Source organism: Mirounga leonina, unplaced genomic scaffold, assembly GCF_011800145.1.
Source record: "Mirounga leonina isolate KUSES-001 unplaced genomic scaffold, KU_Mleo_1.0 Mir_129, whole genome shotgun sequence".
Lineage (NCBI taxonomy): Eukaryota > Metazoa > Chordata > Mammalia > Carnivora > Phocidae > Mirounga > Mirounga leonina.
The window spans coordinates 21,798,411-21,821,520 of NW_023270323.1; the positions used below are offsets into that span (position 1 = coordinate 21,798,411).

Below are 23,110 nucleotides of genomic sequence, written 5' to 3' on the forward strand. Positions count from 1 at the left end.
GGGAGACTTGGCAAGAGGTGGAAGATCCCATTTTAGTAGAAGGTGTGAGCACTGGGTTATACTTAGACCAGAAACCAGTCCCTCGAGTGGAAAATAACCCAGGGCTTTGGTGACAGACAGACCTGCTTGGAATGCCATCTCTGCCTCTGACTCAGCTGTAAATATGTGGCGAGCAGGGCCCATCTTATTCGATACGGAGTCCATAGGAGGATTCAGTACGTGCCCGAGTGCGTTTCGTATCGTGGAACCTCAGTTTCCCTACCTGTAACACGGAGAGAGTGTAGTGACCACGACGTTGATGCAGGATGGCATCAGGCAATGCCCGCAGGCACCCAAAGTTCCTACTGGATACTATATTCCTCCTGTTTTATAGTAAATATTCAGTATCTTGCTTAAAATAGAAACGCAATGCATTTCTTGAGTCAAACTAATTAATGCTGCTTTAGTGCAGTAAATGGAGCCCATTCTGTACTTGCCAAAGTTTAGATCCTTTCAGAGGAGAGAGCATACCTCTCACAGGCTTTGTCCCCCAATCTGTTCAGTACTTTTCAATCTCGACACTTTCTGACAAAAATCAAAATATAGCCAGCGATTGGTGAGTACTGCCGACCTTTAGGAGAGTAAAAGATGGCGGCGAGGTTACTAAATCCTTGAAACATACTATGATCTGACTTGGAAAAGCTACAGGGTAGGAAAATATATTGTTTTGGACCCAATAATTCGTAATAGGTAAACCCTACACATTATCATTAGGCCTTTTCTTTCCATGCACATTTGAAGTGCTTTCTAACCGATTGTGTTCAGGCAAGCTTGGAATAATGGAGTTGCTACTTGCCTCTGTGCCCTTGGAGGGCCTCCAGAGATGACTGGGTCATCATCAGGAAAGGGTCTGTTTCACGTCTGGTCCTCTTTCTTCCTCTTGACTCTTTCCAGTCAATCCTCCATGCTGTGTCACTGGACATCAGGCACCTAAACTTATTAAATCTGACCTCAAGTTTTCAAATCATCATATCACCTCGCTCTAGCTTGCAGGTGCTTCCATTCCTCCCCTGTGTTGCAAAATGCATGGGTTTTATCGTTGCTCTTTTCTTCTGAATCAGAATAATCTTTGGTTAGCTCCCGAGGGTTGATGTTATGTTCCGAATGATTGAAATTGCTTGCTATTTTAACTGTCAGGACGGGTATGATGAACTTAATTTTTTTGAAGGAGAATGAAACAAGCAGGTATCAGATGTACTACTAATGCCGATATGCCTTAATATGACTTGGTTTTGTACCCCTGCCTACTTATTGAATCAAAGCGTTTATTTTTACAATTATTTTAGAAGACATGATGTATTGTTAAGAGCAAAATGACGGCTTGGAAAGTTTCTTCATTTCTGACACCCTTCAATTCTGTTTCGAGATCAGAGAGACCTTCCCGCTGTGCAGAAAATATTATTTATTGATGGGGGATAGATTTTCTTTAAGAACAAGTCAAGGGTACTTAATAGGAGCATATCAACTGAATGTCCTGAATAACAAAACATATCAAAATGTGAGTCACCACTGTCAGGTGCAAGCTTTTAACAACTTTAATCGATATAATTAGTATGCAATATGTCTTACAACAAATGTAGATACAATGACATCAAATATCAAAGAAGTTGCACATCTTTCCATCGTTAGATGATGTTGGCTAACTCACCCCGAGAAAGCAATGTGGCGTTGGTCTCTCAGTTACCACTCTTAGCAGTACCAACTAGCACTTTTAAAATCAAAGTTGAAATGGTACATTTGTTTGCCAAAAAGAGGTTAAAGGCAAAGAGGGTGAATCCAACGTGCAAATCAACACGGCGCAGTTGCAAAATTCATTTCCCATACGTGAGGGATTGAACCGTGCACCCTTGCAAGCAAGATGAAGGGCAAACGGATGACATCAAACCAAAATCAACTCCACAAAGAACTCAGAAGACTTCAGGATGGTGAAGGCCAGAGGCCTACTGCTATCAGTGCTCAGGTATCCTTCCTATATTACCCTAACCTTCTGGATCCTAACTCAATAGTCTGTGAGACCTAGGTCCTGGGACATCTTTTCATTTGGAGATGGAAACCATTCTCCTGGTCCCAGGCATGGTTCACCCTGCAGTCAGATGCACTGGGGGGTAGCTCAGAGCTGGGACAGCTGCCTGATGTGGCCAAGATACAGCTGTTGTTTTATAGATTTAAGTCAGAACAACACACCAGTATAACTACAAACAGGAAACTGAAACTGAGATCACTTATATACCTATGTAATACTTAAGATGTCTATAAATATTTCTCTCCAGAAACTGAAAACACTGTAGACATCGTTTCATGAATCCTCACAACACATTTGTGAGGTAGCATGGGGTGAGGTCAATATGAAAGCATCACCCTCATTTAAGAAATGAAGACAGGCATCCAGGGAGGGCAGGAGACTTCACTGGGGCCAAGAGAAAAGAAAACAAAGTTGAATCCCACTCTTCATCATTTGCAATGTACGGTCTAGAAGAGGCTGCTTGCCTCCTTCCTGCTCTGACAGTCTATCACTTTATGACTAGTCCTATTCCTGGATGAAAGTGGTTGTTTTTTAGATCCACTGGAGCAATTTCCCTTGCGCAGACCTGGACAGAATATCTCCCTGACATCAATTATCAGCATGTATTTCAGGGGGGTGTATGTGTTTCAAGCAACATGTGTTGAATACAGTTCAAATTCTTTGGCCAACTCAGAAAAAAAGTACTTGGCAAAATAAGGTTCACCCTGGAGGTATTTTATACTGCCATGACAAGGAGGGTTAGAGTTTTTTTATGGGAAGCTGTCACCTTGCTGAATACATCTGCTTTAGGCCCAGATCCCTCTCTTTGCCATAAGGATGTGGAAGTTAATAGGAGCAACAAACCCATCAGGTGCTCTTGCACAACAGAAGACTCTGGTAAGGGAAGATGCTTACTGAGTCTGTGGTCATAATAGGAGCAGCATCCAGGAGAGCAACGCTCTAAAGCTAGCTGTTTCATGGACATTTTGTCAAAATGTTTGTGGCCAAGGGAGAAAATAAAGGGATGTCCTGTTTTTATTGAATTCTCCTTTGCTAAACTGAAGGCCTACAGGCTGTATAAAGGGGGGAGGATAGGGAAGAGAGACAATTAATCAGGCCCGGCACAGCCGGAGGGGGCAACATGGGTCATCCCTGGCCATTTTTCTGAGAATGTCCATTTTGTTTGTCTGTTTGTTTTTTAATAATCAGAGCTAATCAGATTTCCTGACAGCCTACTTCTCATTACCTGGTCCTGTTGTAAAGTACCTCTGGGGCTTGCTCATTCTCCTTTGATACGTAAGGAGTTTAGGAATAATTTCAGAGTGTGGGAAGGCAGGCTGTGGAGAACAGCACAGGTCCTAGCATCTCCGAACAGCATGGCAACAGTGGTCTTCATGTCAGTACTTTGCTGGACCACAGCGAGTGATAGGTTGAGCTGAGGGTCACATTTCTGAGAACAGCCATGGCAGCAAGTCCAAGTTTAGAAATAAAAATTGATCCAGTTTCAAGTTCTTTAGGACACTGTAGGACAAGAGAATGTATTCCGAATCAGGACCCAATGGATGCTTCCTAATCCGTGAAGTTTCCTACTCCAATCAGGACACAAGATGCCCGTTACTAACATCAGGTGTTTTGGGAGGATAGAGTTCTAGCTACGAAATAAAGCTATCTAGAGAACACACAGAAATAAAAAGGCAACCACACATGCCAAAACAACCCATCAGCCAACAAACTGAATACTTCTTAGGTAACAATTTAACAAATCATTTCATTTAGGTAAAAATAAAAAATGTTACTAAGCTGGGAGTGTCTTGTTTTGTCACAAGGGGCATTTCAAGAAACCAGGGTTTCTTAAACTGAGCACTACCGACATTTTGGGCCAGGCAATTCTTTGTTGTAGTGGGCTGTCTTGTGCATTGTAGGATGTTCAGCGCGTCCGTGGCCTCTATCTACTAGTGGCACCCCCAGGTTGTGACACTCAAAAATGACACGAGACATTTTTAAATGGCTAACGTTGGGGAGCAAAATTGTCTGCCGGTTGATACCCACTGCAGTAAATGGCCATCTGCAAACAATATCAGTTCTTTTTCAAAATTCGAGATCGAGGATTTGAAGACCATGTACCTGGGGGTGTTCGTTAATTAGAGGGCAGAATTAGTAAGGTAAGTGAACAGGAAGAATAAATGGATTAATCGTGGTGTCTGTTTCCTATGGAAATGCCTCACTGAGCAACCGCAGATAGACTAATGCCTTCACAGTTTTTTACAAAACAGTCTACAGCCATTATCCAACAGACAGTAAGGCAGTGAGCTAGCTGTTTTGTGGGTATAAAGCAAGGATTCTTTCTAGAGGTTCCTCAGAGCAGTGGATATCTCTGTTAGTTATTGGGGGCTGATTCCTCGTTTCCCCCAAGTGGACCTCCGTGCCCTCCCTTCCCAGCCTCCTCCATTGCCCCAGGGCTCGCTCCCTCCCACGCCTCCCCCTTTCTCTTCTCTAACTAAACTCCTCTCCCAGCCTTCTCCTGCGGAGAGCCCCCGGGGCCGGATGCCAGCCGGCTGCCGCTGACCAGAACGGGCATCCCGAGCAGAGCAGAGATGGGCAGCCTGGAGGGGGGAGAACAGGTAGAGGGCATGCTGCGATCTGACAGCAACATGCTAGCTGTCCCTCGGCCTCCTGGCCTCCCCGGGGTGCCTTCCGGTTTTCTCTTCCACTAACTGGGCAGTTAAGAAGCCGGGATCCCGCTCGCAGAGCCAAGCAGGCATCCTGGCAGATACAAACAGAGATTAAAAAGGAATCGGAGCAGCCCCTGCGCCCTCACCTGAAGGGGAAGTCCTCCCAGTACTCATTTCCTTTCCCCTCATTGAGACTGAATGTAATTTCCTAACTAAAAAGTTTGAGAAATACCACCAACAAAAAGTTCCCCTAAAAGTAGCCTGCCCGACGGAACGACTCGATCCCTGGCCCTCAGTCCCTCTTAAGGTGGATCCTGCAGCGGGTACGGAAGCTTCCACCACGGTGGTCCGGCTCCAGGCTGGCCCATTTCAGCTGCAAAGAAGCCTCCACTCACCTTTAAACAATGATTCTTTTTGCAGAAAGGGGAAGTTATAGCAGCCAGAGGAGAGGGAGGAAAACAAAACAAACCAATGAAACAGGGCTTAAGAGATTGTCGCTCAATGCATATCAGGTACTTGTATTAATTCTACTGGGAAAGCACTTTATAAATAAACAACAGTTCTTCCTCATCCCGGCCACGTTCCTTCGTTAGGAGTCGTCGTACAGAGGATTGTTGTAGTTGCCCCAGGATCCGTAGTCATGATCATCCAAAAGCCTTCCGTAGGAGGAATGCCTGGTGGGGGGAGCAGAGAGCTGTGGTTATCTGGAGAAGTTGCCCACCTGAGGGGAGCCGAATGGCTGGCAGCCTGTGCGGGGGAGGCTTCCGGGGCCCGCAGGAGGGGAGACCCGATTCTTCCACCTGCCAGCCCTGGAGGCCCCAGTCTACAGACCCCTGGAAGTTAGGACTGCTCACGTGGGAGCCCAGCTGGCCCCTTCCATTGAGATCAGCTGGGTCCTTGTCTCTCTACTTGACCTCTAGTGCTGGAGAAGGAGGAGGACCCATTCCTATGGCTCCTTAATAAGTAATAGCAAAGGGAAGGTTGCATTCCTGGCATTTGACTTCAGTCCTGGACTGAATTTTCCCAGGAATCATAAGGACGCCACCACAACCACTGTTGCTCCCACCACCCCTCCTGACCTGCATATCGTGTTTTACAACCTACACAGTGTTTCTGTGTTCCATTTTTACTTGATCCTCAAAATAAGGCCATGGGCGGGTATTGCTTGCTTATTTCTTTGACAGGGAGAAGTTCTCTCTCCGAGCTGTTGATCTGACGTGCACCAAGTTACCCCAGTGAGCTATGAGTCAGATTCTCACCTCCTGGGTCCAGATCCCGTGCTCTGAGCTTCCCAGAGTCTGATTAGCATCCTTAGTTCAATGGCAACTTGGGTTTAACAGGCTTTGACTAGTTGTTCTGGGAACCTGTCTCACAATTAGTATTATTTCTGTAAGAAACTGAAATCAGATAGTTCTCGCTCCTCTGTTTAAAACCATGGAGTGGCTCCTTATCTCACAGAGTAAAAGCCAAAATCATTAGGATGGTTTGCAAAGCCCTCTGGATCTGGCCCCTGTTATTTTTCTGAGCACATCAGCTGCTATTCCAGTCCTTCTTGTTCCCTCTGCTCCAACCACACCTCCTTGCTCCGCCCCATCACGGCTGGCACACTCTTGCCTCAGGGCCTTTGCATGTACTGTTCCCTCAGCTTGGAACAGCTGGCCTCCAGATCGCCTTCCTTCACCTCTGTCAAGTCTTTGCACGAATGTCACCTTCTCAGTGAGGCCTCTCTCAGGAACTCTGTTTAACTTGCAACTCCCACCCCCCACTCCCAGCATTCCTGGCTTCATTTTCTCAAAGTACTCATCACCTTCTAACATACTATATAATTTACTTGTTTATTTTGTGATTGCCACCTTCCCTGACTAAACTCTAAGTATGGATGATGTGACGACTTTGTTTGTTCTTGGCACTATCTCCAATGCCTAGAAGAATATCTAGCACATAGTAAGTCCTTAATAAATGTTTGCGGAAGAACCAGTGATTGGAAAAAAAAAAATCCCCAAAAGCCAATCTGTTCACAAGATGGGAGCTTCCCAGAGAGGACTGTAGTCATTGTATGGCTAAAAGTACTCTCAGGATGAGGAGAACATCACAAAATGAACATAGAATGGCTCTCAGGTTCATGTTCGTGTGTGAATGATTACACCTTACCACTGGAGATCACGTCTGCTAGATATAGTACTGACAAACGGGCCCACGCCCCCTAATTATTGTCTCAACTCGATATGAAACCTGAACAAAACGAAAACACAGTGTGAAAGGCACAAAAAGCATTTGTTACACTTCTATCTGTTGTTAAAATAACTGCTGTTGTTCTTCTGAAGCTTGCTTCCCATATGCCAGATACTTGAAAAGAGATGATCTGTTGCAAAGCATCAGGCCCTTGCTGAGTTGGTTTTAGATTCTTAGTCCTCAGATTTCTGCGGGCTGGCTCAGCTGGCCCAGCTGTGCACCTGGACATTTGAGGATGTTCCACAATATGCTTTGTTTGCCCTTAAGGCCCACTTATTTCCATGGGTGTGAGAAGGACAGAGACCACAGGTAATACACCACTGACCTTCTGATCGCCGGGAAGAGGGGAGGCCAGTTTTGGTAAACAAGGTCACTGGCCACGCATCGCCAACACCTCCCCCACATTTAACACCTCCAGCCTCAAGCAAATCCTTCAACAGGATGGTTGAGCAATGGAAGCTAGAGAATGAACAAGTAAAAACCTGGGGATTGTATGACTGGAGCCGAGCCTAAATTTTAGCATGACTTACCATTGCAAGCCTGGCCAACAGCTACCTAATAAACCTGTTCCTTTATTGATAGGGTACTCCTGCCTCGCCTTTGTATGGTAATATAACTTCTCGCAGCATTTTATTATCTATCATATAATTTTATCCCCAAGAAGTATCAGTTGGGTCAACAGATGTATGTCCTCGAATATGTTTGTAATCCCCCGTTTCTCCATCTATAAATTGGAGAAACTTAAAATGTGTTAGGGCTGGTGGGAGGATTAAATGAGGTAATGCCTATAAAAGCCTTAGCACATAGTAAAAGCACAGTAAATGTTGGCCGGTACCGCTTTTTAATTTTTATTATAATGAAACTTACACAAGCACAGGGCCAATCTGCAAAGAGTGGAAAAGGGCACCGAGGGAAAAGCAAGCCTCCCTTCCATCAGGAACTCCTGCAACCACACTACGGGCACAGTTAGAAAACCAGTTTCTTATATTAGTATTTGCATTTTTTTTAAAGCATTATGCTGGAGTGGGGTCAGAGGATTAAAACTTTCTTGGTCGTTGGGTTTTCCTGCTTATAGTTTGTCCGGCCAAGACTATTTGATCAGAGCTGTACCTGAATCTGCTGTATTATAAGAGACGTTCACTATACGAATACTAGAAAAATGAAAGGAAAGGGGGGATCTTTACTTTCATTTGTCTTTGCCTTCTTGTTGGAATGTACAGGGAGTTGAGCACAATACCAATAACTGAGGAAAGTGAAGCAAAAGCTATAGATAAGCCCTATTTGGGAATGTACTGAAGCTGGAGGGCTTGTTTTAATATATTAATGAGCCTAAGCAAGAAGAACTGGGTGTGCTGGGATGCAAGCCAGGTTTGCATCAATCCTCTCATACTGTAAAGAGAGGAAGATAAACACGTGTGTGTGTGTGTGTGTGTGAGTTAAGAGGAGAATAAGAGACTCTGGACTCCGGGAAACAAACTGAGGGTTTCAGAAGGGAGGTGGGTGGGGGGATAGGGTGACAGGGTGATGGGCACTAAGGAGGGCATGTGATGTGATGAGCACTGGGTGTTACACGCAACTAATGAATCACTGAACACTACATGAAAAACTAGTGATGTACTATATGCTGGCGAACTGAGCATGATAATAAAAAAATAAAAATAAAATTTAAAAATTTATAAAAGGAGAATAACTAATGATCCTTTTAAACTGTCTCTCTAGGTCAGAACTTCTTAAATCATGCACGTCTTAGATGGTGATGGGGCGGTTTTCAGATTGGTACTTGTGGAGTCCACGAGGGGCAAACAACCTCACCCTCGAGATAAGGAAAGTGGGGCGCGAGGAATCTAGATGCCTGTGTGCACATGACTTAAAGGCAGAGCTGGTACTGAAATCTGGGTCTCCCGGCTCTCTTCTGAACCACTGCTTCATCTCATTTCCCTTGGAAGAGCAGTCGGTATGAATGGCATCATCACCAGATCAGAACAGTTTTGTCTACTCAATTTCTTTGTCAAGACTGGCACCATCCAACATAGCTACGTTTCCTCTTCGCTGCACCGCGGCTCCCATAGATGGTAAACCTCTTGGGGGCAGGCTGCCTCTGACTTTTCTTTGAATTCTCAGAACATCTCACACGTTGCTCTTGAGGCAGTGGTTCTTTCGTAAATACTTGATGATGCGGGCTCACGTCAGGTACACATAAATAGCATAGACAGAGTTTGCTTGGTCGATACCAGCAGGGATTCGTACGGTCTGGGGCAATTCACTGCGTAATATAACTGGGGCCGGGTGAAAATATTGCTAAAGAGTACAAAGGGTCAGAGCCACCATTTTGACCTTAATTATTGCCAAGAGGAAAGAGAATTCTGCATTTCTCTGAGGCAATGATGTGGCTTGAAAGCCCTCAGCACAGAGTTCACAGTTAATCAATGGTTCTGTGCTGTGAGCCCCATGTTGCTGCTATCGTATGGGTTCGTGAGCTAAAAGCAGAACCTGGGGGAACAAAATAGGGAGTGATTTGTGTCAAGCCCTGGCCTCATGGCTTCCTTCTCAAATGGCTTTGCTCTAACAGGAAGCAGCCCTTCCTACTCACCTCGTCCCTAATTGCTGATGGCCTGTGACAACTGGGACATGAAGTGAAGACATCTGCGGTTGGAGGCCTTCCCCACAACTGCACAATGGTACCTATTTTAAGATAACTGCAGCATCGATACTTAATGGAACCCAAATGTCTTTGAAAATGAACGAAGGACGCCTGGGGGGTTCAGTCATTAAGCGTCTGCCTTCGGCTCAGGTCATGATCCTGGGGTCCTGGGATCGAGCCCTGCGTCGGGCTCCCTGCTCAGTGGGAAGCCTGCTTCTCCCTCTCCCACACCCCCTGCTTGTGCTCTCTCTCTCTCGCTGTGTCTCTCTCTGTCAAATAAATAAAATTTTTTTTAAAAAAAGAAAAGAAAATGAATGAAGTGTCTTACTTCCCTTGTGTCGACACACACTTGTTTGAGAAAATGTCTTCTCCTTTACAAGGGTCAAGCCCCGATCTCCCTCTAGGCTCCAGCTTTGCTTATTGTGACACCCCCCAAGTTGTCTCCTCTCAAGTCAAGTGAGTCTTGCCATTCAATTGTGAGCGCTTATTATGTGCTAAGAAGGAGGGGCATAAAGATGAAAAAGATATGGCTTAGTGCTGGGAAAACACAGCCTAATGTACAGCTCATTAGTCACTGGTAATTAAGCCTTCAGACTCTTATCATCCATTTGCGAAGCCAGTTTGGTACAGTTGCCATGGTCTCCTTTGTTTCTGTTGGGTGGCTTGCTTTCTCTGTCATTTCCCTGCCTGGTTCCTTTCATTTAAAGATACACTGAAACCTTACAATCTGTTAGGCCCTATTCGGGGGCTGGGAGATACTTCAGTGAGCTAAACGGACCAAAACCCCTGTCCTTTTTTTTTTTTTAAGATTTTATTTATTTATTTGACAGATAGATAGAGAGAGCACAAGTAGGCAAAGTGGCAGGCAGAGGGAGAGGGAGAAGCAGGCTCTCCGCTGAGCAGGGAGCCGGACGTGGGGCTCCAACCCAGGACCCCGGGATCATGACCTGAGCCGAAGGCAGCCGCTTAACCAACTGAGCCACCCAGGCGCCCCCAAAACCCCTGTCCTAAGGGACCTTACGTTCCAGTGGGGGCAGGCACAACAGATAAGACATGAAAAATAATATGGCGGAAGGTAATCTGTGCAGTAGAGGACAGCAGAGCAACAGAGGGGAATGAGGAGTTCCGCATGGGAGGTGGGGATTGTCCTTAGGAATATGGTGATCAGAAAAAAGTCTCACTAAAATGACATTTGAACAGACAGGTGAAAGAAGTGTGGGATGAGCCACGTGGATGCCTGAGGTAAACCATGCAGAGAGAACAGAAAGCGCAGAGGCTCTGAGGAAGTAGCAAACAACGTATCTGTGTGATAGCTACTGAACTATAATTGTTTCAAAGTAAATTATTTAATTATGGGAATGATTTTAGATTTATAGAAAAATTGCAAAGATGGTACAAAGAATTCCCATATGCCCTTCACCCCGCTTCCCTTGATAGTGACATCTTATATAGCCATGTCACATTTGTCCAAACTAGGAAAGGAACACGATCAGCGACGTTTTGAGGCTAAGAAAGCTGTGACCATTAGGGGTGAATTTACAGCGACTGTAGCAAGTCGGTGGCAGAATGAGTATCGTAACTTAGGAAACCTATCAGTCCTGTCTTTGTACCCAAATCCCAACGATGGAAACATTCCAATCATTCATTTTCAAGGTCTTCTGTCCACAGTCTGGGTTTCTTTTAAAGAGCAGTTACTTTTGAATTTATCTATAAATAATCACCTTTACTTTGAAGGAGTAGATGAAATTTGTTTGTTTTCTTTTTTTTTTAAAGGTTTTATTTATTTGAGAGAGAGAGAATGAGAGAGAGCACATGAGAGGGGGGAGGGTCAGAGGGAGAAGCAGACTCCCTGCCGAGCAGGGAGCCCGATGCGGGACTCCAGGATCATGACCTGAGCCGAAGGCAGTCACTTAACCAACTGAGCCACCCAGGCGCCCGAAATTTGTTTGTTTTCTATTTTAAAATGATCTGCCAGTATCATCCTGGCAGACACTCATCACAGAAGAGGCCCACATATTGAAACACCTGTTTATTTGTAAAGAAGTTCAGAGTCATGAGGTAACTAATGAAAGTATATGGTTTTAACAGATTCCCACAAGCTCCCCCTTCTCTAAACCCCATTTCCCCCTATTTGGAATAAATGAACACTGCTGCTGTACCCCAAATTTTGCTACCCAGAATCATTCACTCCTCCAGGAATGAATGGTATTGCGAGGGGCTTTTTATCCTTCTAGTGGAGCAGACTGACAAAGAAGGCAGTGAGTCCAGGATAGGGAACTGAGTCATACAAAGGAGAAGCTTGTGGTAAGGGGCTCCCCCTGGAGATGGTGGGGAGGAGGCTTCCCTGAGAGCATCTCTTTCACACTAGACAATTTGGAATTAGCCAGATTAAAAAAAGAGACGAACCAAACACCTCTAGCAGGGGGATCAGCATGTCCAAAGTAGCCAAGACACCTCTAGCAGGGGGATCAGCATGTCCAAAGTAGCCAAGACACCTCTAGCAGCGGGATCAACATGTCCAAAGTAGCCAAGATACGGCACTGGGGGTACCGTATCTACAGTGTGTGTGTTGGGAGTGTTGGCGGACAGAGGTAGATCAGGGTTACTCAAAGTATGGTTTTCACAGCCTGCAGCATTGTCCTCACCTGTGAGCTGCCACACTGCATCAGAACCTATGGGGACCACACCCAGGAAACTGTGATTTTTTGTTTGTTTGTTTTTTGGGGGGACTGTCTTGAAATGTATTTCTTCTAAAGACCCATGATGACAGATCTGTGAACAGGGACAATGGCCATGAGGAACGCACTAGACACTTGAAGGGGAAAAAGTGATGAATGGGTTACATAAGCGAGTTCAGATATAAATACAGATTTTTTTCAATGATAAACATTTCTATAGACTGGTATTTGCTAATCCCACATGTTTTCACAGACTGATATTGGCCTATAAGTGGGTAAAATTGATTGCTAAGCATAAGTATGCTAAGTTGGAACATGACAACGAGCTGTCCAATACCCATCGAAGCTGTTTTTCCAATGTTTAGCAGAGAAGAGTACCTAACTTTGCCTAGATAAGGCATGGACACATCCTGCGGATAAAATCCAGGATACTAAATTGAATTTCATTTTCATTTTCATTTTCATTTAATTTCTTTTAAGACCTAGTTCCTTCATGAAGCTTTTGTATAGTATCACCTCTAAGCATCTTCCCCTTTTTTGGATTTTTGTCAAAATAAGTTAGGACATAAATAAATTGGGTTCAGGAGAACATTCAGGAGAAGCTGCTAACATTGTCGAGTCGTCACCTGAAAGGAAACTGTGTTTATAAGCTCCCCCATTGATTCTTATGCACATTAACGTTTCAGAACCATGGAGCTAGCGAATCAAGTCAGCTGGACCTACAGAATGCCAAAAGCTGATCTGAAAAGTCAGCCCGTCAGTAACAAATTCTAGAAGATCTTAGACTTAATGGTTGGCTGGGCTAACTCGTTAAACCTACCACCAACCAAAAGGCATCCAGTTGTATAAAATGTAATCACTGGAAGACTTAAAGCAGAACAGGTGACTTCTAACAAAATGCCTTACGAGCCAGGCCCTGTTGTGTCTATAAATCAAGATCACATTTATTTTGGTGACGGGAACAGCCCGTGTTGTCCCCCTGGGTTACCCACACCTAATTATAGCAGCATCCACATTGCTGGCGATAGCAGACACCGTCTCCCGCGCAGGGGATTATCTCCTGGCAGAACAGTCTTGAGCCCATTTAAACAAAAACAAAACCGACTTACCTCATTCTTCAATCAGCACGAATTAAAGACACCCTTCTGCAAGAGGCAGGCAGGGCTTTTGCTTTCTTTTCAAGTTGCAAATAAGCCTTGGAATCAAGACTGCTCAGAAGTAGTTTCTGCTTACGAACCTATAACATGGACGCAGCCTCACAGGCATGCAGAAGACAACACAACCAAAACCATCAAAGGGAACGTGGACATCTGCCCATCGGGGCATAGTTAGAAACCTGAGCTGCTGTGTCATCTTCCCCCTCCCCTCTCTGAATCCCCGATGCCTAGTGAATGGAACTGTCCGCTGCGACCATCTAATTGAGCACCGAGGTAGTAAGTACTGTTGTGACAACAATTACGATGACAGGCTTTAGCCCCTCCTCCGCCCTCACCTTGCACCCGGCGCCGAATGTTTATCTGTATTATAACTTAATCCTTGTAACGATCCCGAGTTCGGTATTAGGTATAGGATTAGTTAGGTATTAGTATTACCTAACCTGAGTTAGTACCGTAATACTAACACAGTTATATATAGTTATACTCATAGAACTATAAAACTGATCACAGTGATTAATAAATTTGCTTAGAGTACATGTTCTTAACCACCAGGTGCTCTATCTTCATTACTCCATTTCATCTTCAAAACAACCTTGAGAGGTGTTATCCACTCTATTTTTGCAGATGAAGAAATTAAGGATCAGGGAGATTATAATTTGCCCAAGGCCCCCTAACCAGTGAGGAGAAGGGTCCGTGTTAAACCTGACCGCAAAGCCCACTCTCCTCCCTCCCCGCCACACCACTGCCAGTGAAGATGTGGGGTCGCTGATGGAGAAGAGCCCCGGCAGGCTCAGGGCAGTTCGTGTTTATAAGTCACTTCCAACAGTGGCTTAGTGACAGAAGGAGGTGGTTCTCTAGGCAGGGGATATTGTGACAGAACTAGGGGTCACAGGTCCCGGAAGAATAGGAGTGTGGAAGTAGATGGTGGAGGCGGCCGATGCCTTCAGAGGGAATCAGGATTTGGGAAAAGGTGAACCGACTGAGCCAGTTAGCAGAGCTTACAAGACATGCTCTTCTCCTGGTTGTGGGGCTGCCTTTTGAAGCAGACTCTTCTTTTGCATTTGTAGGGACCCTGGCTGGGCCAGGCTGATAGCCCACTGGCTGCAGGCCAGAAATGGTTCCCTTCTGGGTTGTGATTTCAGTCACTTGCTGCTCCAGCCAAGTGAGCGGAAGGACCACAGAAGACAGACCTCTTGTCATGTTACTGTTCTCAGAAGTCTGGGATGATAGGAATGCAATAAACTTGCAGCCAAGGGAAAACCTAACCCTAGGTACACATGCACGCGCACGCACACCCACCCACCCACCCACCCACACACACACACACACACACACATATTTGTCAATTGATCCAGATGTATTTTTGATGAATGATAAGTGGGGCTTTCCAAGAATCTGGCAAAATAACACTTGAAAGGGTTTTGGCATAGCCTTAATATTCGTGAGGGCTCTTAACCTCCTTATGTTATCATTTTGCCAAAATAATTATCAGAGCAGCAGAAAGGGGCTTTCCTTAGGGGGTTTCTAAACAGGGGTCTGGTCACTTTATCCATCCTTAAATTTATAGTCCCAAAGAAAAATAACAACCTTAAACTTATCCCCTTGGGGCCTTTCTACATTTAAGAGGGAGGACCTATATGGGGGAGAGAAACAGTGACTACTTCATCTTAATTATTCACTGAATTTATCTGGTGTTGAGAATGCCTAGAGAAAACACTCTTTAAATTTTTAAAATAAAACGTTATGCAATTTTAATCAGCACTCATTAGAACTGATTTTAATGACCTGCTAACAAAATATTCCAAATGCAGTATGTTCTGTGATGGCAGGATTGTGTCACATCACTGGTGGGACCCCAGTGCTCAGAGGAGGGCCTGGCACATAGCTAACACTCAGTAACTGTCAAGCAACTGTTTTCCTGGGGGCCCTTCCTTCTCGGTGACCTCTTTGATGATGCTGATGCTGATGGCTGTGCTATGTACTTGGGAAGCAGTGTCCATTAATTTTCCCAACAATGCTACCAAGTAAATATTATGGCCCCCATCTTACACAGGAAGGAGAAGTGAAGTTTAGTGAAGCTCTGTGACATGCTCAGGTCACACTAGAACCTGCTGAAAACTGGTAGAGCTTGGATTCCAACTGAGGCCTCCTGGTTTCTGGAGTTGAATTCTTTTTTTTTTTTTTTTAAGATTTTATTTATTTATTTGAGAGAGAGAGAGAGAGAATAAGTGAGAGGCAGGGGGAGAGGCAGACTCCCCCCTGAGCAGGGAGCCCGATGCAGGGCTCGATCCCAGGACCCCGAGATCATGACCTGAGCCGAAGGCAAGATGCTTAACTGACTGAGCCACCCAGGCGCCCCAAGGAGTCTGAATTCTTAACCACTGTTCTAGACTGCCTGTAGATTAGGCAGTGGTTTGAGATGGTAAACCTGAATTCTTGCCTGGAGTCAAGACAAAGATCATTTTTGGCAAATGTGTGGCAAGACGAAAGCATTTCTATTCCACTCCACATTTCAGTGGAGGTCATATTTTTTGTGACCCAGCCCTTCAGAAACTCACCACTGTGACTGCAGAGTGATTCTAAAGTTTATCCGTAAGTTCCACTTTTGCCTCCTCCCACCCCAACACAAAGTGGGAATGAGGGTTCCAGACTAGCTCATAAGAGCCAATTTAACTCCTAATGAAAACAGCGTATCTGCAGTGATAAACTAGTAATGAAATGGACTGAAAAGTGTACCATTTAGTAAGATATAATTCATAAAATTAATTTTTGGTCAAGGAAATACAGACTTAGTGGAGAAAAGAGATGTTTTAAGCAATGAAGGAGACAAGGATGCTTTCATAAAGGCTTTTAGATACAGGTAACGCTGGCCCTTTAATTCCAATTTCTCTTTGAAACCTGGCTTTCCTGTTCCTTGTACCTTAGATACTGGTGATATCACGCGGCATTCTCAGACTTGACACCATCATTAGATTGAGCTGGTGCACAATTTAGAACAAAAGATGGAGGGAGGTAAAAGGGAAAGAGCATGGGAGAGGTTCCTGGTGGGTGTTGGTTTGGGCTGGGGTGAGCAGAAGAGATGAGAGAGGGCAGCAAAGGGAATGTGCGGCAGAGATGATAAACACGTTGTTTACTTATTCAGTTTATTGAGCATCTTTGCACCCAGTGTTGTGCTCACAAAGTCTGGGTCCTCATGGAGCTTAGCATTTTTTGTGTGGGGAAAAGAGACAATAAACAAGTAAACAAATATATAAAACAATGAATAAAATAATAAACAGTGGTGGTAGCCAGAACAAAAGTAATGAGGCACCAAACTGGAAGGGAAGTCTTCTGGAGGATGTGATGTGAAAACCTTGCATGAGAAAGAGCTAGAAGAAAAGCCTTCAGAGACAGGGTCGGGCAAGAGCCAAGGGCCTGGAGAGAAAAAGAGCCTGGCACGTTCTAAGAATCGGACAGAAAGCCTGTGTGACTGCGACTCGGTGGTTCAGATGGAGAGAGAGAAGTGATGAGTGAGAAGAGGTAGGACAGGCTCCATGAATGACCTTGAGGGCCAAGCTGGGGGGTTAGAATTTAATTCTAAGTACAGGGGCGCCTGGGTGGCTCAGTTGGTTAAGTGATTGCCTTCGGCTCAGGTCATGATCCTGGAGGCCTGGTATCGAGTCCAACATTGGGCTCCCTGCTTTCGGCAGGGAGTCTGCTTCTCCTTCTGACCCTACCCCCTCTCATGTGCTCTCTCTCTCTCTCTCTCTCTCATTCTCTCTCTCTCAAATAAATAAATAAATAAAATCTTTAAAAAAGAAAATAATTCTAAGTACAGGGGGAAGCCACCGGGGGCTTTTTTTTTTTTTTTTTTTTAAAGATTTTATTTATTTATTCATAAGAGACAGAGAGAGAGAGGGAGAGGGAGAAGCAGGCTCCCGCTGAGCAGGGAGCCCGATTCGGGACTCGATCCCAGGACCCTGGGATCATGACCTGAGCTGAAGGCAGACGTTTAACCATCTGAGCCATCCAGGCGCCCCGTCACTGGGGGCTTTTAAGGGACGGAGTGACAGGGTCTGCCCGGAGCTACCGTAAAGATGGCCCCAGCTGTGGGAGGAGGTCAGAGAGTGGCTGTGCTCATGGTGGCACATGGCCTTTTGTCCCTTGTTAGAGGCCCTGCAGAGACTGGCAAATAAGACTGTCACTTGCCATTAGGCATGTTCCAGCTGTAAGGACCCTCAGGGTAAGTAATGTGGTTTTTGAGCCTTTGGGATTTCACGAAGCAGTAGACAACAAAATTGGGGGCTCACAGACTGTTGCAACTTTCTATTTAGCTAAAGCAAGTAAAAACTCAGCTGCCATCCATGATCACCTTCATTTCATAAAAGATGAGATATTTTAAAGCCAAAAATATAAGGACATAATCTCAGGGGGGGAATCTAATTTTATAGAAAACACTATACTTTCTTTTCCTTTTTCTTTTTTTTAAAGATTTTTTATTTATTTGAGAAACAGAACGAGCACAAGCAGAGGGGAGGAGCAGAGGGAGAGTGAGAAGCAGGCTCCCTGCTGAATAGGGAGCCCAAGGCGGGACTCGATCCCAGGACCCTGAGAACATCACCTGAGCCGAAGGCAGACGCTTAACGACTGAGCCACCCAGGCGCCCCGAAAATACTACACTTTCCTTGTATTTTCAACATTTTGCTTTAGAATCAGTGAAAACCTCCTTACAGACTGGGCACACATCCACACAGTGGTATTCGTATTTACGAACCACTGAGCCTCCACCCCATCTCCCAGATGAAGAACCTGAGGTTCGGGGGGCATGTGGCTTTCTCAGGGTGAGGAGGGGAGTTAAGGGCAGAGGGCCACAGCCTCCGTCTCCTGACTGCAGGTCCATCCTCCTTCCATCATCATGCCGTATACACCCGCTTATTTCTTCTGCGTTGCCAAGGTTCAAACACCGCACCGTGGGTTCCTGTCCAGCGCATGCTACGACGGCCATTGCTCCATCCCTACCAGCATTCCCAAGAGCTCAGGTGCTTATCAGGACACAAGCCCTCAGCAAACCAGCTCTCAGCCCGCAGCGTGACAAAATGGAACTCTTTTCTCCGTAAGGAAGAATAAGGTGCGTCTCACCTGATCTTCAGATACGCTGCGACTCCAAACACCAACAACACCACGGCAATGACCGTCACCGTAATGGCGGCGATGCTGCCTGCAGGGGAGGAGAGGCAGAGGGAGAAGATGAAGCAAGGGCATTCACTTCCATCGGTCTGCACAGAAGTCAGAGCTAGAACGAAACCCAGGATCTTTTCTTTTCTTTTTTTAAAAGATTTTATTTATTTATTTGACACAGAGAGAGAGAGAACACAAGCAGGGGGGAACGGCAGGCAGGGGAGAAGCAGACTCCCTGCTGAGCAAGGAGCCGGATGCGGGACTCGATCCCAGGACCCCGGGATCATGACCTGAGCCGAAGGCAGACACTTAACGACTGAGCCACCCAGGCGCCCCCAAACCCAGGATCTTAATTCTGTTACCAATACGCTTCTCAGGCTCTGAGAGATTGGGTAAATGGCCAACTTTACTAAGACCGTGTGGCTGGCCTGGAGTTCCGAAAACAGTGTCCAGTGATATTTGTTGTTTTAAGAACGACAGCAGGCCGTTTTGCTGCCTGCTGTCACTGGTGGCAGGGGTGGGGGACTGCAAACCTCCCGACATCCTATTTTCTTCTTTTATAGGCTCTGGCTCCTCTCTCTACCCTCGGGAGATCTTGGGAGGCTTGGGATGTTTTATTCAAGGGTCACTACAAAGTAAGTGGTTGGTATTTATTTATTTATTTATTTATTTATTTATTTATTTATTTATTTTAAGATTTTATTTATTTATTTGACAGGGAGAGACGCAGCGAGAGAGGGAACACAAGCAGGGGGAGTGGGAGAGGGAGAAGCAGGCTCCCCGCAGAGCAGGGAGCCCGATGCGGGACTCGATCCCAGGACCCTGGGATCATGACCTGAGCTGAAGGCAGACGCTTAGCGACTGAGCCACCCAGGCGCCCCAGTGGTTGGTTTTTAAATAAACCAGAACCACACAGCTGTATCAGCAGTGTCCACTTCAAAAGGATCATCTTGGTAGGAGATGCACTCATTTCAATGATGCCATCAAGTCAAAGCATTTTTTAAAAAAAAACTCCTTTTTGGGAAGTGTGTTGAGTTTTCATCCTCGAAAGGTAAATTTGATTTTGTAGAGACGAAAGTCAAGTTTGGTGTAAAGCTACGGTCTGGTCTGAGAGGTAACGCTGTTTTCTGTGTATGGAAATTACCAGGTGTAATTATAAAGTAACATGAATGTTTTATTGTGTAATCTGAAATCTGGCTCCAAAGGCAACTATTGGTGGGCAGTTAAAAACCCTTTGAGCAGGTAGCCTTGTAAGAACCACCGTACTGCTTCCCAAGATGACTACTTTGAAGCACAACACTCTTTTTTGTGTGAGCTTCGGACCAAGAATGTATTTACTTCAGCTTTGTTCTACCTGAGAAATGCAAAGAATCAACTGGGCTCTCGTCCCCTAATAGTGAAAGGGGCTTTTTGGGCACTAAACCTGGTGTTAGGGACACCATGTACTCTTTCAGGCCACTGGCAAACTGTTTACTACTTCAACAAATGAACGGGACTCTTAATCGCACTGGAAAGAGCATCAGAGATCTAGAGTCCGAATATGTGGATTCAAGTGTGCCTCCATCAGTCGCTGCGAATGTAACATGGGCTATTTAGGTAACACTGACTCGCATGCCATTCACCTGCAGCAACCGAGAAAGAAGAGCTGCTCCCTCTGCCCCCATGACTTTAGCAGGTGCCACGTACACCGAATGGAAGTCTTATCCAAAATGTACCGTCCTGGGCCAGTGCCCACCTGTCGTGTACTGGATCTCAAGGGTGATGGATCTGCCCCCACATTTTTGGAGACTTGTCGTTTGTAGATTATTTTGTCATTTCTCCTTTTCTTTCTTTCCCTCTCTTATGAATGGCTTTTGTATATTGTTCTTCTCATTAGCCCTTCCACCAAAGGAATTAGAACAGAGCTAAGAAGCAAATCAGTCTAGTTATTAACTCTTTAGTAACTCCCCAAAAGTTCTGAGTGGAAGAAGGCTACATGAAACATCCATGCTTTCTAAAGAATTTCTAAAAGAGAGCCAATTTCTAAATTTAGAATTTCTAAAAGAGAGCCAAAGAGGTCCACTGCTAACTAACACTGAGGCTAAGGCCAGAGCTTGATGTGTCCACACAGGCTGACCACATTCCACCCTTTCAGAGCTTCCACACATGTGGACGCTCACATGCCCACCTCCTTGCTCCTGGAACCCTTCAGAGCCAGATTCGTGTAATTATCAGGTTAATTCTCTTCCCCTTTTTTTACCACCGTAAAGACAGAATTATGGCACGGAATGCTCAGATGTGCAGATCCGATCGATGTAGAGAAAGTTCAAGGTCAGATCCCCTTATGGAAAACTTCCACCCCTGCTTTGAAAGGCTGCACTTAGCTTCACGGCCTCCAAACTGTGCTGAAATTAGAACAATTCAAAGTTCACTGAAGCCTCTTAAAAGCTCTTTTAAGAGCTTGTGAAATGAGGATTATGACTGCAAGGTAAGGTGATGGGGGCCTTTCAAGATTCAAAGAGATACAGTGGTTGCAATTAGGAGCTGTTTAAAAACTGACCTTTAAATTTAATTTGCCCCTTCCAAAAAAAAAAAAAAAACAGGAGAAGAGACAGACTATAGTTGATTTCTCTATAAGACTTTTCTTTCCTGTGCCAGCAGAGTTTAATACAGGAAACTGTAGGTTTGACCTTTTTCAAAGTTTCTTTCGTAACCCTAGGCAGTTGGATCGCCTCCAATTCTGCGATTTACTGGATATATTTATACGTCGCCTCTTTCTAAAGATAAATCAGGCAGTTCCCCAACTCAAGTGCTGTTCTTTTTCAAAACAAGGCAAGTGACAGAGTGACCCGCTGCCCCTCTCAGTGGCTGGTGGCTGTCTTCTAGCTCTCGATGTAGCCCCAATCCTCAAATGGGGCTCTCAAGGCCATCCTTCCTTGTTCACAGAGGGCAGCCTCTATGACCAGACCAGGGATTAGCAGGTGATTCTCCCCCGATGGGCTCCTGAGGGCAGCTGAGCAAAGGGGTACTCCTGAGGGTTGGTACTGCTGGATATGAGGCCAAGACGTGTGGGGTAAAATAGGCTGTACTGAAATATTCAGGACATCTTCTTAACTATTCTGCCGGCCGCCGTCTCTTCTCACGGGGTGCCAGCCACGGGAGCCAGGGTCCCTTGGAAGTCGCTCTCTATCAGGCCCTGAGCCTAGGAGGTCTTGTGGGCTGAGCCTGCTCTGACCCCCAGAGCGGCTGCTCCCTTCAGAAGCAGCCAGGAACCTCATCCTGGGAAGTTCCGTACCTCAGGGCATCATGGTTCGAGCATATGAGGGGGTTGCTGAGCCAACATCAGCACAATTTTTATGGTAACTGAAAAGGCTTGATTTCCTCCTTGTGAAAACAAATGTCATCCCCCCCCCGCCCCGCCCCCGAGTTCTGTTTAAACTAAACTGGAATTCCCCTTCTCCTCCTACTGACTCTTTTTTCAAGGAGGGGCAGGGAGACAGAGAATGAGGAAGGTGTGGCTGGGGCAGCGAAGCCTTTGCCCTGTGAGGAAGGTATGGCCACTTGGTGGGCAGGGCGCTGAGAGCAGGGGATGGGAAGGTGGCTGGCATTTCGGTTCCTCCTCAGTGGGACATGCTCCTTACAGACTGGGTGTGGCGCATGCTGAAGAGCCCTGGAGCCAGAAGGCATTAGAGAGAGTTGGAGGAAACTTATCTGTATATTTTATAAGCCAAGATGCAAGAATATTCCACTGTGCTAGCACATTCCACCCTGCCAACATGTTCTGCCTGACCAGAGGGCTGCTGAAGATCCATGCCAAGCCTCCTGGAACACCCGGCCTCTCTGGAGGCTGGCATTTCTCAGCGGGCCACTTCACCACCTTCACAACAACGCAGAACAAAAATAAACAGGCTAAAGAACAACCATAGTCACCTCTACCCTGTGGGTACTTTGGGCTAGTACTGTGCCAAGAGCCTGATGGCGATCCTGTCACTTGATTCTCTTTATGAGATGAGTGGACTGAGTCCCATTTCATGGATGAGGAAGTTAAGGCTCAGAGAAATCAAGAACTTGATTCAAGTTTTACAGTCTGATAAATGGTTAAGCTGACATTCGAACCCTGGCCTATTTCATTCCCGGCTTGGCATTTGTAATCACTAACATATACAGGTTACTTCCACTGGCCCCTTTCCCAGCTTTCTTGGTGACCTAACTAAATACCAACCCTTCTGATTAGCTTTCCTGACACCCCCATGCAAATGACCATGTTATTGTGGGTTCTCAGCATTCTGTGTCTGCTTCTTTCAAACGCTCTCTGTTGTGTTTATGAGCTTCCCCAGGCAGGTTCTAACCATATTCATCCTGCATCTCTTCCCCTACTTCCTGCACTCTCAACCCCAGGTGCAGTCTCTAGCCCGTGGTGGGTACTTGATTCATTTATTTAATGCCGAATGAATAAATGTAATATTGGCAAGAAAGAAAGAAAGAAAGGAAAGAAAGAAAGGAAGAAAAGAAAGAAAGAAAGAAAGAAAGAAAGAAAGAAAGAAAGAAAGAAA

At 45.6% G+C, this 23,110-nt stretch overlaps 1 protein-coding gene across 1 annotated transcript in view; it reads right to left on the reverse strand.

Annotated features, from left to right (window-relative positions):
- Positions 1–1,551: 1,551 nt before the first annotated feature.
- PARM1 (prostate androgen-regulated mucin-like protein 1) overlaps positions 1,552–23,110 on the reverse strand; it is a 105,888-nt gene continuing 84,329 nt past the window's right edge. Inside the window, exons 3-4 of the mRNA XM_035004798.1 lie at positions 18,540–18,618; positions 1,552–5,387 (exon numbers count right to left, since the gene is read on the reverse strand). Coding sequence (XP_034860689.1) covers positions 5,303–5,387; positions 18,540–18,618 — 164 coding nt within the window. The 3' untranslated portion in view covers positions 1,552–5,302. The remainder of the gene's footprint in view (positions 5,388–18,539; positions 18,619–23,110) is intronic.